This window comes from Anomaloglossus baeobatrachus, chromosome 4 (genome assembly GCF_048569485.1).
Source record: "Anomaloglossus baeobatrachus isolate aAnoBae1 chromosome 4, aAnoBae1.hap1, whole genome shotgun sequence".
NCBI classification, from domain to species: domain Eukaryota; kingdom Metazoa; phylum Chordata; class Amphibia; order Anura; family Aromobatidae; genus Anomaloglossus; species Anomaloglossus baeobatrachus.
In genome coordinates this window covers 574,522,973-574,538,576 of record NC_134356.1, presented here as the reverse complement: position 1 = coordinate 574,538,576, position 15,604 = coordinate 574,522,973, and the positions used below count along the sequence as shown (strand labels likewise).

General features: G+C 52.5%; 1 protein-coding gene across 1 annotated transcript in view; it reads left to right on the top strand.

The window, feature by feature from the left end:
* The first annotated feature begins 6,769 nt into the window (after positions 1-6,769).
* The window catches only part of GOLM2 (golgi membrane protein 2), a 92,813-nt gene continuing 83,978 nt past the window's right edge, over positions 6,770-15,604 (top strand). The window contains 2 exon segments of the mRNA XM_075346097.1: positions 6,770-6,964; positions 6,966-7,184. Of these exon segments, the coding sequence (XP_075202212.1) occupies positions 6,857-6,964; positions 6,966-7,184 (327 nt within the window). The 5' untranslated portion in view covers positions 6,770-6,856.

The following is a 15,604-nucleotide window of genomic DNA, read 5'->3' as shown; positions in this document are numbered from 1 at the left end:
ATTCCTTCAATATAGCCATATGAGGGATACTTTTTTTGTGGGATGAGTTGCACAGTTGAATGACACCACTCATTCTGCCCCATATTGTACTGGAAAACGGGGAAGAAATTCAAAAAGTGCGGTTGTAGCGCCCCTGAGGCTTCAGTCGCCACAGAGTATTGCAGCTCATTTAAGCTGTGGTATTCGCCTCGGGTAAGGAGGGGGTTAATCACCAGTGTTCCACATTCACACTTTACATACAGCTCAGGAGCCTTCCCACTGGTGAGCTGGACTAGGGTAGGTAAGGGGGTGGCCATAACGAAGCATGGGACTTTCCCGTTCACCAGGACAACCACCTGGGGGGCGGGTTCCACTTGGGGTAGAAATAGGAGGAAATTCACACAATCACTAGTCAGTCTACCCATTACTCAGGACATCAGTAACACCAGCACCACTGGCTTCTCTTCAGGGGCCTACGGCTTGGAGAGGAGCGCTCAGCCCAGGTTCCTCCCAGTAGGAAGGGCAACACTGAAAAAGGACTTTCTTCTTCTTTAACACACTATGAAGAAAAAAGACATGGATTGCACATCCCAAAAAATACAATGATCTAAAGCCACTGTGCGATCCATGTCTTTTTCTTCATAGTGTGTTATACAACATTCTATCCCCCTCTTCTTTTTGCTTGGATCTGCACTCCCCCCATTTGGCACAGGTGACTTTAATCAGCAGGAGACTGCAAGAGGGGTCAGCCCTTTTTTTTGCTCCCAGTTCACATATGGGAGCCAGTGGGAGGTGAGTGCGCAGCTCCTCTCACTGTGTGCTGGCCGCTGTTGTGGTGGTATCGTGTCAGTGGGGCCTGGAGCCACGGGGGCTTCGCCTTGCATGGGTGCTGTGAGGCATCAGGCCTGCTGACACTTTGTCGCTGCGGCAGTGGTTAGTGCAAAGTGCCGCACTACAAGGTTTAGAATAGGGACCTACTTAAGAGGTTCGCCATGACGTGGCAGTGGGCTTAATACAATCTGATCAGAATGATAACAAAAAAACTCATGTTCTATTTAATTTTTTGCCTAGCGGCTTTAGATTATTGTATTTTTTGGGATGTGCGATCCAGGTCTTTTTCTTCATAGTGTGTTATACAACTTTCTTCTTCTTTCAAACAACAGTGACTTCTCCTAATGTGGCGCTCTGGACAAGCCAGGACGTCACAGGCACAACACCTACACACCCCACACTCCCGGTCTGGCACACCGAAGTCGGACAAAAACCCTTGTTGCCTTCCTCCAGGGGCTGATGTCCACACCAGGGGGTGGGCCAGGCGGTTGGTCCCGCCCACAGAGGAGTTCACAGTCCTGGAGGTGGGAAAAGTAGACAGATCAGTTTTGGAAGTGAAAGTGGAAGGAAGGAAAGTGGCAGTAGAGAAGCCTGAAGTTGGTCCGGGTGTGTGGCCCGGACAGATCAGCAAGGTTGGCAGACGGTGGCGACCGTCTGCAGGAGTGGCCTATTGGAGCTAGCCGTAAGGACCGTGGACGGGCGGTGGCCCGGCGGTACCGGACCGGTACGCAAAGAGAAGCCAGCACCATCCGGCAGGGGCTTACGGACCCCGGCAAGGCTAGGAGTCGCCGTGAATTTGCCAAATCCGTTAGCGAAGGGAACCTCCTGGGTTTCCCAGCAGCCAAGTCCCGACAGAAGGCAACCGTTAGAGGGAAACACAGTCACCGCCAAGGCTAAAAGTTCCCAGGGCCAGAGCCTGCGGGCAAAAGGGGCTCCGTCAGCCCATATCCAAGCTCGGGGAGCGGGTTACCGGTGGGAACCCATTGGAACCGTACACACTTTACACAGGTGCAGGGAAAGGCAGTCACCACCAACCTGCCGGGAGGAGAAACACCGCAGCCGTTTGTGGGACCCGTCCATCCAGCCGTGTGTTTTACCGAGAACTGTGTCTTCATCATTGGCTGAGTGAGTACCACCAAGCCGTGCGGCACAGCGCTGCCCCCGCGACCCTGCACCTCGCCAGGTCCTGTAACTCGCCTGCCATCCATCCCTACCCCATCACCGGGCCCCGAGACAACCAACCCCCTACCCACGGAGGGGAGAACAAACATCCAGGCTGCTCCCTGTCATCACTCCCGGGATCCCCGTCCAGAGCAGCGGTGGTGTCACCAATATCACCACAACCGTGGGTGGCGTCACGGACAATAACCAAATCCCCACAATCCAATCCCCACCCTTTTCACTCACGGGTGAGGAGCGCCGCTCGAGTCCCCGGGATCCGGCCTACCGCTCGAGCCACCATCGAGCAGCAGCAGCCGCAGCAGCAGCGGCTGGACCTGAGCAGTGGGAGAGCGCAGCGTCCCCTCCTCCGCCCGCGACACTAACTTATCCTGGGTTGACGGGGCCCATCACAGCGGGTTACCAGTACTATCCGGGCGAGCGGCACAAAGAGTGAGTAAAGACACCTGGAACCGCAGCCACTGACTCGAACTCTAAGGCTAGGGCCCCACTTTGCATTTTCCTACTTGCAGTTCTAAACTCACGTTTTGGCATTAATTGATTTGATCAAAGTTGCCTTTTCCAGAAATTCAGCGCTGAAAACGCATGCGTATTTACCGCGTTTTAGATGCGTTTTCAGCAGTTTTTGCATGCTTTTTCACCTGTGTTTTGACAGATGCGTTTTGAACATCAAGACACTGCTAAATAAAGATTAAACAGTCAAACAGAATGAAAAAAGAGAAAAAAAAAGGAACTCATATTGAATTTTAGAAATAATTAAGGAAATAGAAATATTTAATAAAATTCTAGCGGTAATATACTATTTTTTGGAAAAATAGCAATTAATAATTTTTCTTAAATTTAATTGTTGGACTATGTGTGTGTGTGTAAAGGGATATAAGAAATTATTATTTTAATGTCCAAAAAGCATGCGTTTTGGTAGTCCACAACGCATGTTTTCTGCACATAAAAAGCAGGTAAAACGCAGGAATTTGAAGTAATCTTGGTTTTTGCAACTTCTCATTGACTTCAATGTTAGCAAAACGCACCCAAAATGGCAAAAACAATTGATATGTTGCTTCTTTTGAACGCATGGTTTTTGCCACAAAATATGCAAATTCGCAGATGCGTTTACAAACTCAAAGTGGGGTCGGAAAAATCACAAATGCGATTGAAATGGCTGGAAAATGAAAACGCAAGCATTTTGGCATAAAAAAGGTGCTTCTCAAAATGCACCCAAAAAGCACCTGAAAAGCAGGTAAAAACGCAAAGTGGGGCCATCAAAACATCGCATTTCCTTCGGACCAATATTAGCCTGTATGTCAGCACACATGAGCGATTATTTTCTCGACCCCAATTGGACTGAGAAAACAATCGCAGTATGCTGCGATTGTAATGCGAGACTTTCTCTCGCACCCATTCAAGTCTATGGGGCGAGAGAAACATCGCACTGCACTCACATTACACCGATAGCCGGCTACGGAGGAGAGAGGGAGATAAATCCCTCCCTCTCCTACTCTGTGCCGGCCCGCCCCTCCTCAGCACTGGCCCGCCCCTCCTCGGTGCCGACCCGTCCCCTGTACCTGAGGTCTGATCGCATGATCGGACCTCAGTCGCAGTGACACTTGCATGACACTCGGCTCCCGCTTTGCTGCCAGTGTGAGCCGAGTGTCATTCAAGGATCACATTAGTCCCCGTGTGGCCCCGGCCTTATTACCGCCGCCCCGCGTCTCGGAGCTAAAGGCCATTGCCATCACTACTCCCCTTATCATCCTCCCCGGTGCCCGCTCCACCTGTGGGGAGTGATACCAGCTCTGGCTGCTATTACCATCCGCTCCAGAGGACAGCGACAGCAGCAGTGGCTAATTGCTGGCCGCATACCATAGGTGGCGTCACGACATTCATCCTACTACTACCCCCATCATCTTCACTCTTTATTGGTGTACACCTTGGAGCACGAAGCCGGGCAGGCCACCACGACATCCTAGATCATCACACCAGCCCCGGTCACGAGTAACTCTGGTACGAGACTTCCCGTCCCTGATTCCCCCTGCCCCCTGGGTGCTACACGGTGAAATTGCAAAAACAAGTGCAATTCCTCAAATTTTTATTTGGGGGGATTTGCCATGTTCACTATATGGTAAAACTGACATGGAAATATGATTCCCCAGACCGGTACAAGTTCGTAGATATTAAACATGTATAGGTTTACTTTTAGTTTAAAAAAGAATAGCGCTTTTGTCACCATTTTCCGCAACCCATAACATTCTCATTTTTCGGTATCTGGGGCTCAGTGGTGGCTTATTTTTTTGTATCTTGAGCTGATGTTTTTAATTATACTATTTTCGGGTAGATGCGCTGTTATGATTACCTGTTATTGCATGTTAATGCAATGTTGCAGAGACAAAAAAAATGCAACTCTGGCATTTTGATTTTTTTAACTCGCTATGCCGTGTACCAAGCAGATTAATTTATTTTATATTTTGATCGGGAATTTTTTTTTGTTTGTTTTATTTTCAATGAGGCAAAAGGGGGATGATTTGAACTTTCCGCCTTTTGCTTTCTTCCTCCATATTTTTTTAGAACTTTTCTTATTTTTACAGTTTTTATTGATTTTACTAGTCCACTTAGGGGACTTGAAGCTGATAGATTGCGATTGTGTGACGCCCTGGGCAAGCCAGGGGTCACAGGTCACCACATCACATGCACCCCACATTCCCGGCAGGTACACCTAAGCTAACCTAAAATCCTTGTTGCCTTCCTCCAGGGGCTGGTGTCCACACCAGGGGGTGGGCCAGGCGGTTGGCTCCGCCCACCGAGGAGTTCACAGCCCTGGAGGCGGGAAAACCAGGAGATCTGAGAAAATTGTAGTTGAAGTCAGACTAGAGTCTGAGGAGCAGATCAGTTTGAGGGAGTGAAGTAGAAGGAAGTGGTAAAGGAGGACAGTAAGAGTGGCGACAGAAAAGGAACAGTTAAGAAAGCCTAAAGTTGGTACGGGTGTGTGCCCCGGACTGAGACAGCAAGGTCAGCAGACGGCGGTGATAGTCTGCAGGGGGACTGCTTGGAGGTTGCTGGAAGGACCACGGACGGGTGGTGACCCGGCGGTACCGGAGCAGTATACGAAGAACAGTCAGCACCAGGGCAGGGGCCTTTCTGATCCCGGCAAGGCTAGGAGTCGCCATAATTTGCCAAATACGTCAGTGAAGGGGACCTCTGTCTCCTAACAACCAAGTCCCGATTGAAGGCAACAGTCCGACCGTTAAGGGGAGACACCGCCACCGCCAAGGCACCAGTTTCCCAGGGCCAGCGCCTGCGGGCAAGAGAGGGGCTCCTCCGGCTCATGTCCAGGTCGGGGAGCGGGTAACCGGTGGGAACCCATCGCTACCAAAAAGACTTTACATAGGTGCAGGGAAGAGGCCGTCACCGCTAACTGCAGGGAACAGCAGCACCGTAACCGTCCGAGGGACCCGTCCAACCAGCCGTTTGTTTACCAAGAACTGTGTCGTGTTTACTGGCTGAGTGAGTACCTCCATGCCGTGCGGCACAGCGCTGTCCCTGCGCCCCTGCACCTCCGCAGACCCCATACCCGCCTGTCCACCATACCAACCCCATCACTGGGCCCCGGGACCACCAAACCCCTACCCACGGAGGGGCAAATCAACAACTGGCTGCTCCATACCATCACTCCCGGGCTCCCCAGACAGAGCAGCGGTGGTGTCCACTTAATCACCACAACCGTGGGTGGCGTCACGGACAATAAACTATCCCAAAACCCAATCCCCTTTCACTCACGGGCGAGGAGCGCCGCTCGAGTCCCCGGGATCCGGCCCATCGCTCGAGCCACCGAGCAGCAGCAGCAGGCCGCAGCAGCCGCAGCGGCAGCCGGACCCGAGCAGTGGGAGAGCGTGGCGTCCCCTCCTCCGCCCGCGACAATTGCTTCTGCTGTAGAGTGGTTGTGCTTCAGCATCGCTCTGTTCAGCAGAAATGCTGATCTCATGTGAATATTGGCCTTCACAGGAACTAGTCATGACAGTGACAGGGGTCATCAACCGACCCCGGCCCTCATTACAACCCATCGACCCCCATACCCCACCCGTCCGCCATGATCACCTCATGTGGCCACCAATGGGAGTCGGAAATGACACGCTCTCCACTGATGAGTGTGAGCGTTAAATTATCAGAGATTTGTAGCAGGATTTAACTAGTTAACAGATGCGGGTGGTTCGGGAGATCCACTAAAGACTGTTGGAGGCACATGATCAGATCAGCCGCCATTAAGATCAGGGTCGTGACCTATGACCAAGCAATACGTCCAAGGTTGTGAAGGGGTTAAACATGTACTGTAGACAAGCCTATGTGCGCATGTTGCAGACATTTTCGACACCAAATCTGCATTAAAAAAATGCACCGTGTGAACACAGCCTTAAATTGCACCAAAACTGCAGCATACCCGCTTTTTGTAAGCAGCTTCTTTACTACCAAGAGAGCAGAAAGAAAAAAAGCAAAGTGTGAACATAGGCATAGGCTGACTGTCCCCATAGTATGTCAGTAAAACTTACTAAATTGTTACATCTCCATGGTAACCGAATGTGCCAACCACGCCCCCAGAGACAGGCAACGCGGCCATGACAACGAATGCGGAACTGTATTGCGCATGCGTACACTGACGAATCTTTTTTTCTCAATACTTATTCGCTCCCTTTCAGCTCAACCCAACAGTGTGGGCGTGGTCACCACGTCCTCGTCACCCAATCACCGCTCTCCTCACTCTGGACGTCCTTCATCCTATTGGCGCTCGGTGTCGGTTCACATTCGCTGTCACAGCAGCAGGTTTGGCAGCGCGGAGAAGAAAGACGGTGTGAAGCGGACAGGGCTAGGCGAGGGGATCATGGTGGGGTTCGGAGCCCCGCGGCGCACGGGCCGGCTGCCCCCGTTTGTGTTGGTGGCCTTGTTAGTGGTGATCGCCCTCCTGGCCTTCAACTACTGGAGCGTGTCCGGCCCGGCAGGCCGCTCTGCAGGAGGACATCGCGGCTCTGCAGGAGCAGGTGCAGCGCACGGAGGTCGCCCGGAGCCGGCTGGAGAAGCGGCACTCAGAGCTGATGGTGCAGGCGGAGAGCAACCGGCGGCAGCTGGAGCAACGGCTGGGAGAGTACCAGAACGTGGGCGACCGGCTGCAGGCCCGGGACGTGGAGGCCCAGCGCTGCGAGACGGACAGGGTGAGTCCTGGGGGAGAGAGCGGGGGTCTGGGGGTGAGTCCTGGGGGAGAGAGCGGGGGTCCTGGGGGTGAGTCCGGGAGGATAGAGCGGGGGTCCTGGGGGTGAGTCCTGGGGGAGAGAGCGGGGGTCCTGGGGGTGAGTCCTGGGGGAGAGAGCGGGGGTCCTGGGGGTGAGTCCTGGGGGAGGAGAGAGCGGGGGTCCTGGGGGTGAGTCCGGGAAGATAGAGTGGGGGTCCTGGGGGAGAGAGTGGGGTCCTGGGGGTGAGTCTGGGGGAGAGAGTGGGGGTCCTGGGGGTGAGTCCTGGGGGAGAGAGCGGGGGTCCTGGGGGTGAGTCCTGGGGGAGAGAGCGGGGGGTCCTGGGGTGAGTCCGGGAGGATAGAGCGGCGGTCCTGGGGGTGAGTCCTGGGGGAGAGAGTGGGGGTCCTGGGGGTGAGTCCTGGGGGAGAGAGCGGGGTCCTGGGGGGTGAGTCCTGGGGGAGAGAGGGCGGGGGTCCTGGGGGTGAGTCCTGGGGGAGAGAGCGGGGGTCCTGGGGGTGAGTCCTGGGGGAGAGAGCGGGGGTCCTGGGGGTGAGTCCGGGAGGATAGAGTGGGGGTCCTGGGGGTGAGTCCTGGGGGAGAGAGCGGGGGTCCTGGGGTTGAGTCCTGGGGAGGGAGAGAGAGCGGGGGTCCTGGGGGTGAGTCCTGGGAGGGAGAGAGCGGGGGTCCTGGGGTGAGTCCGGGAGGATAGAGCGGGGCTCCTGGGGGTGAGTCCTGGAGCAGAGAGCGGGGGCTCCTGGGGGTGAGTCCCGGGGAGGGAGAGAGCGGGGCTCCTGGGGGTGAGTCCCGGGGAGGGAGAGAGCGGGGCTCCTGGGGGTGAGTCCCGGGGAGGGAGAGAGCGGGGCTCCTGGGGGTGAGGTCCCGGGGAGGGAGAGAGCGGGGCTCCTGGGGGAGAGTCCCGGGGAGGGAGAGAGCGGGGGTCTGGGGGTGAGTCCTGGGGAGGGAGAGGGAGCGGGGCTCCTGGGGGTGAGTCCGGGGGGAGGCGGGGGGCCTGGGGGTGAGTCCGGGGGGAGGCGGGGGGCCTGGGGTGAGTCCGGGGGGAGGGGGAGGGAGGCGGGGGGCCTGGGGGTGAGTCCGGGGGGAGGGGGAGGGAGGCGGGGGGCCTGGGGGTGAGTCCGGGAGGAGGGGGAGGGAGGCGGGGGGGCCTGGGGGTGAGTCCGGGAGGAGGGGGAGGGAGGCGGGGGGGCCTGGGGGTGAGTCAGGGAGGAGGGGGAGGGAGGCGGGGGGGCCTGGGGGTGAGTCCGGGAGGAGGGGGAGGGAGGCGGGGGGGCCTGGGGGTGAGTCCGGGAGGAGGGGGAGGGAGGCGGGGGGGGCCTGGGGGTGAGTCCGGGGAGGAGGGGAGGGAGGCGGGGGGGCCTGGGGGTGAGTCCGGAGGAGGGGGAGGGAGGCGGGGGGGCCTGGGGGTGAGTCCGGGAGGAGGGGGAGGGAGGCGGGGGGGCCTGGGGGTGAGTCCGGGAGGAGGGGGAGGGAGGCGGGGGGGGCCTGGGGGTGAGTCCGGGAGGAGGGGGAGGGAGGCGGGGGGGCCTGGGGGTGAGTCCGGGAGGAGGGGGAGGGAGGCGGGGGGGCCTGGGGGTGAGTCCGGGAGGAGGGGGAGGGAGGCGGGGGGGCCTGGGGGTGAGTCCGGGAGGAGGGGGAGGGAGGCGGGGGGGCCTGGGGTGAGTCCGGGAGGAGGGGGAGGGAGGCGGGGGGGCCTGGGGGTGAGTCCGGGAGGAGGGGGGGGCCTGGGGGTGAGTCCGGGAGGGAGGCGGGGGGGCCTGGGGGTGAGTCCGGGAGGAGGGGGGGGGCCTGGGGGTGAGTCCGGGAGGGAGGCGGGGGGGCCTGGGGGTGAGTCCGGGAGGGAGGCGGGGGGGCCTGGGGGTGAGTCCGGGAGGGAGGCGGGGGGGCCTGGGGGTGAGTCCGGGAGGGAGGCGGGGGGGCCTGGGGGTGAGTCCGGGAGGGAGGCGGGGGGGCCTGGGGGTGAGTCCGGGAGGGAGGCGGGGGGCCTGGGGGTGAGGACCGCTACAGCCCCCAGCATTCATGGACCTGATGTTTATGGATCAGATAGTCAAATATGTTAATTTTTAATCTGGAGAAAAAGGAGGGTGGGGGTGACGCAACTTTTATACAACTTTTTTTTTTTTCTTTTCTTTTTAACAACATTAATATAACAGAACATTCCAATTATATTTGATAACTTATAATTATCACTTTTTTATTGGTATTATCATTGCACATTAGAATGTAAGCATAACCTATGCATATGACTATGCTTTCACATAAACCAAATAACTGTCTGTATACTGGAGGAATGTAAAGAAGAAAGGGAGATGGGGGGGGGGGGGGGGGGGGTCCAAAATATCTGAACCACAACTTATGTAAAGCAACACTTCATCAGCGGTCACACCTACCACAATATGCTATTTTAAGTGTTTTCTGTCAGCCGGATTGGCAGCTCATCCCACTGCGTATATAACATGTTTGTAATAGTAAGGCATCCCCGATCGGCAGTAGAGCCTTTTATATGCTGCTGTTAGTGATTTGACTGGGGCATGTAAATGGTTACACAGCAGCAATCGGAGCTTGGTCCAGTTGCTGCTTTTACAGGCAGATTGCTATGACCTCCTGTCAGGAAGGGGTTAAAGGCATTATTAGAAGCGGTGCCTGATAAATGGGCCATAAATACTGGCGCTCATCAGAAATGTCCAGAGTTCTTAGTTTACTTGGCTCCTTGTGAGAATTGTGTCTCTAGTGCCAAAAATTGTATCAGATCCCATAAGAAGGAAAACAAAGGTCTTTTGGGGACAAAGGTTTCTTTACTTATATCTTATGGCATCTGACCCCACTACTCTGTGCCATTATAGAATAAACCCACTGGTGCACACAGACAGGTGGAAGGATAGTATATGGACCCATCAAAATACACAATGCCTTCTGCATTGCAGGTAGAAATGGCCCCTGACCTCTTGGTCCGCAGACTGCACCAATGATGTGTCGTCGTCCCCCCCTAAATCATTACTACAGCGTTCGTCTGCTTTTACCATAGATTTCTTCTCATGTATTTGTATAACTCTTGGAGCAGATTTGGGGGAAAAAAATGCCCTCTTTGCCCCCTAACAACCAATCACAGCTCTGCTTTAATTTTTCAAGATGGAGCTTTAGAGCAAAATACTATGCTGAGATCGGTTTCTATCCTGAACCGTCATGGCCTCCTATGTCCCATCCTGGCTTGATCGATATCTCCTAAGCCAGATCTTATCATTTCGGGTGGTGTATAGTGAAGATGGAGACACGTCACGTCATTGTGCTGGAATTCACTTGGCGTAACGTTTCCGAGGTTGTGGGATGTGGGAGCGCCTGACTCTTCTCTGAACCGGCACCGCCCACGCGACTCTTCTCTGAACCGGCACCGCCCACGCGACTCTTCTCTGAACCGGCACCGCCCACGCGACTCTTCTCTGAACCGGCACCGCCCACGCGACTCTTCTCTGAACCGGCACCGCCCACGCGACTCTTCTCTGAACCGGCACCGCCCACGCGACTCTTCTCTGAACCGGCACCGCCCACGCGACTCTTCTCTGAACCGGCACCGCCCACGCGACTCTTCTCTGAACCGGCACCGCCCACGCGACTCTTCTCTGAACCGGCACCGCCCACGCGACTCTTCTCTGAACCGGCACCGCCCACGCGACTCTTCTCTGAACCGGCACCGCCCACGCGACTCTTCTCTGAACCGGCACCGCCCACGCGACTCTTCTCTGAACCGGCACCGCCCACGCGACTCTTCTCTGAACCGGCACCGCCCACGCGACTCTTCGTGGGTAATTTGTACATGGAGCTTGCATCACTATAACTCAACAGCACCACAATCCTGGATTCCCAACGAAGCGGAGATGCCCCCAAGGATTGCGGTACCATGTCCCAGGCTTGATGGCATCTAATATTCTATTGCGGTACTAGAGGTTATGGTGCGCCTAGTGATGACTGTCACCTGTGCACCTAGATGTACATATACTCTCTGGATTTTATGTTGTTCCTCTGTACGGTATTATGCCATGAGCGTTTCTACAACATATCGCCCAGTGGTGATCTCCATTCTCTCTCCTCTTGTTATTAATGCTCCTTCCACATTGCGTCTTCAGTGTGTCCGAGGTTTCTGAAACCTTGGCTGTTTACCCTTACTGATGGCTCTGAGCGGCTTCCTTCACAAATAGGCTTCTATTGTTTAAAAAGAAAAGTGTGCAGCGTCAGGTCGCTTTCTTGGTCACCGCACCATTCATTTTCTGTGCGGCTGCTGGAAAAAAAAAAATAAAGCACAGCTATCAGGAGCCTTATAGGGAAAGAATGGTGCCCAGGCCCCACATGTGCACCGTCGCTCCATGCTAAGGTGCCCTGTTCTGCTGGGCCCAGTGGGTTCCCCCCCTCCACGGGATAAAATAATGAATAAGGGCCAAATACAAAAGTTACTTGTAATTATAAGCATAAGAGTCACAGCATTATCAGTGATGGCTCCGGAGACTCCGATGTGCCGCAGCCAGACACGGCTATTCCCAGTGTAAGTTCCAGCGTGTGTCCTGGGAAGTTCCCCGGCACATTATCATATAACACGGACAAGGGCTGTTGTATCAGACCAGTGTTATACTATGGGGAGAGATTGTTTTCTCATGATGATTTGGGAAAACAATAGACATTCCGCATATCGGATCACGTGCCCGCATACAAGTCTATGGTTGTGTGTGATGCACCGGACTGCACTGATGTAATCCGAGTGCAGTGTGACATACACAGAGGCAGACAATGGAGAAATCAATCTCCTTCTCACATGTGGGATAATCGGAGCTCAGTAGATGAGGCTCGCTCACGCTCGCAGCAGAGTGTCATTAGTATATCGCGCCCCATTCTCTACACAGTGTGACCCCGGCCGTACACCGAGCAGAGATTTTCTTTTACTTATATTTTTGCATTTTTTTACTTTCTGATTTGTATTTTTCCTTATTGATCATCATGATGGGGATTTTACATAGTTGTGTTTCTTGTTTGCCGTGAAGTGTTTATATAGTCTGCCATCTTTGTGTCCTCAGTGTCCCGTTCACGGTTGTTGGTTCATTTCTTTCTATTGTAGTGAAATTTGTCCCTGAAGAAATAGAAATGGATGCCGAGTAGAGTTGAACAAGTATTGAAATGTTCGTGATACTCGTAATGAGTACTGTGTAATACTCGCATATTCGTTCTGAATAGGACACAAAGATTTCGATACTCATTCAACTCTTATCCCAAAAAATGCCAGAACCAAAAATGTGAAAACTGGTTTATTACAGACAGTGGTGACCGCCTATGGATTTATAAGAAGAGATGAGCGGACCCGTGGACGTTTGGTTCGGCAAGTTCACCCGGATTTTAGTTCTGTTCTGGATGTGGACTTGACCTGAACCCCAATGGAAGCCACTGATTGGGCAGTTCATGTCTCCGCCCACATGCAGCCAGCCATGAACAGAACACTTCCGGGGGCGAGTGGGTAGAGTATTTCCATTCTTAAATAATTTTTTATTTTTTGGTGCACACTACATCCGATCACTCTGTTCCCCCAGTGTGAGCCGATCAAACGCTGCAAGCGGCTCGCACTGGGCAGAGCACCGAGTGTACCCGACCACAGCGATGCAAACTGGAGTGGTGTACATATGTAAAGCATCCGAACTCTGACTTTTTTTTTTTTTTTGCTTGCAAAGTCTGTTTGGTCGGAACACTGAACCTCGGGTTTGCTCTTCTCTATTTAAGCCTTCACCAAGCGTCTCAGCCCCCCCCCCTTTTTTTTTTTTTTTTTTTTTGCTTCCGTTTCCCTCTCCACTTCAATTTATCACATTGACATCAGGCATACAATATAAATTACTGATTACAAAGATTAGAGAATGTTGTGTAGTGATCGGGCCAAGGGAGATGACTACGCCGGGGTCGTGATTGTTTTTCCTATCCCGTGACAACACCGTATGTAAGATAAAAGGGGCAGCACCTCTCCCAAACCCCAGTGTGTTTAAAGAACTGTAGCGGTAGCCGCCTTATGAATACACACTTCCATCATCCAACCAGAGAAGCCCCTTGTGCTGTACATAGCTCATACACCGTATGGCTGTAATGGAAATAGGTGTCTTTTTTTTTTTTTTAAATATATATATTTCTCTGATACTTCATTTATAGTCTCCATGTATAGATAGGTGAAATATTATCATTTTATTTTTTTTTTTTTTTTTTTTTTTTTTTTAGGGAAAACCCCTTTTAATATCGGCAGACCTGTATAAATAAATGTGGTTTCCAACATTCAGCGAAGGAATTTGATCTTTCATCAGATTTCACTGTAGAAACGTTATACAACATTAAAGGGGTACTCCAGCATCTTATCTACCCAATTATTGGGTAATAAGTTAAATGTCAGATACATTGGGGGGATCAACAGCTAGGACCCCACCAACTGCTAGAAGGGGGGACTCTGGTTCTCTGGAGTCACACTAGACTAGACTATATGGCATCAATGGGGAGGTCCCAGTGATCACGGCCCACCCCCCACTAATTAAATTTAATCACCTGTCTATTGAATAGAAAATAAGTATTGAGTTAAATATATCTCTTAAGGCCCTCTCACACACAGAGATAAATCTTTGGCAGATCTGTGGTTGCAGTGAAATTGTGGACAATCAGTGCCAGGTTTGTGGCTGTGTACAAATGGAACAATATGTCCATGATTTCACTGCAACCACAGATCTGCCAAAGATTTATCTCTGTGTGTGACGGGGCCTTTAGACCTGATGAGGCTGCTATATTTACTGTGAAAATCCACGTCAGAATGGCTGTCTAATCCTATTTGAAAGCTTTGCTGCCAGATATCAAGATGAGCATTTTATGAGTCCACAGAGTGCTGTTCTCATAATGTTTGCATTGTGAAATATGTGACAGATCCGCCTTAAAGGGCCGTTAACCCGAAGCTGTGAGCTACTAAAATGCTGCATTGTAAACCCAGATGTCAGTGTCACTCTGATCATAAATGTATGTGCAGGTTCTTGGGAATGGAGACGTGGGCTGGGGAAGCATGAAGCATCAGCTATGGAGGCATGGGATATATGGAGGCATGGGATATATGGAGGCATGGGATATATGGAGGCATGGGGCAAGACGATCACTATAGTTAGCTGAACCCAAGCTGTCCACACACAATCGCTCAGCAAACATCTTTCTCTCCCCATACACAGGAACACCCGGCTCAGCCGATGGCTCCTGTGTTCTCTATGAAATAGCCGCTGTCCGGCTCTGGATTGTTTTATCTTCCAGAGAGCTAAAGGTTCCAATATTGAAATTCATCGTGACGGATCCTTCTTCCGCTCACCCTTCTCAACATCATCGGTTAGGCCTTGCTCCCAAAACGAGTGAGTGCAGTATGACAAATGCCCTGGCACCAATGTTATGAAATGTGGCAGTGTTTTTCCACAGCTGGAAGCTGGTTGAAGGAAAAAAAAATCACATCATGCTGTGTATATTGCACGATAGTTGCCAATGCAAGTCAGTGGGTGTGAGACAATAATCGCATTGCATACACGAGGAACGTGTGCTGTACATCCCCTCCCCCCCCCCCTGCACCCGTTGACTTGCATTGGTGAGTCTTTGCTGTTTTATGCACAAGTCTCAAAGAAAATAAAAGTATAGAATAGATATTACACTACCTTATATATTATAAGCTCGCTCCCTTTAGTGCCTTTCGTGGGGTCTATTTTTGATAATAAGCCAAAGTAAAGCAGATAGCTGTGGGCTGTTATTATTAGGCTGGGAAGGTCCATGGTTTTTGGTCCCTCCCAGCGTAAAAATACCAGCCCGCAGCCAGCACAGAAGTGGTGCTTCACATTAGATGCTGTAATTCTGGCCCTTTGCCTCTTCCCGATTGCCCTAATGTGGTGGCAATAGGGGTAATGGTAGTTGGTGTTGTCAGCTGTGTAGTGTCAGCTGGCATAAATTTCTGGTGTTAGTAATGGAGAAGCGTCTATCAGATACCTCATTACTAACCCAGTAATGTAAAAGGTAAAAAACAAAGCACAAAAAACATGCAGGTCCAACATAATCCATAGAATCTGTTATAGTCAACAATTGGAAACCTGAGATATGAAAAGAGAGAAATAAAGAAATAGAAACAGGAGTCTTTCATTCACCAATTTATTAGAAAGTAAAGTTCCCAAGCGTGACGTAATCCAGGGGTTCCCACGACGTTGATTGATTGCAACACTCAAACCCGGCACACGCTAAACGCTGCATGACCTGACAGCTCTGATGAGCAGTGACATTACTGATGTCACCACTCATCATAATCATCAGGTCTCGCAGTGCACAGCATGTGCCAGGAGAGGCTGATGCTTAAAGGCTATGGAGACGCC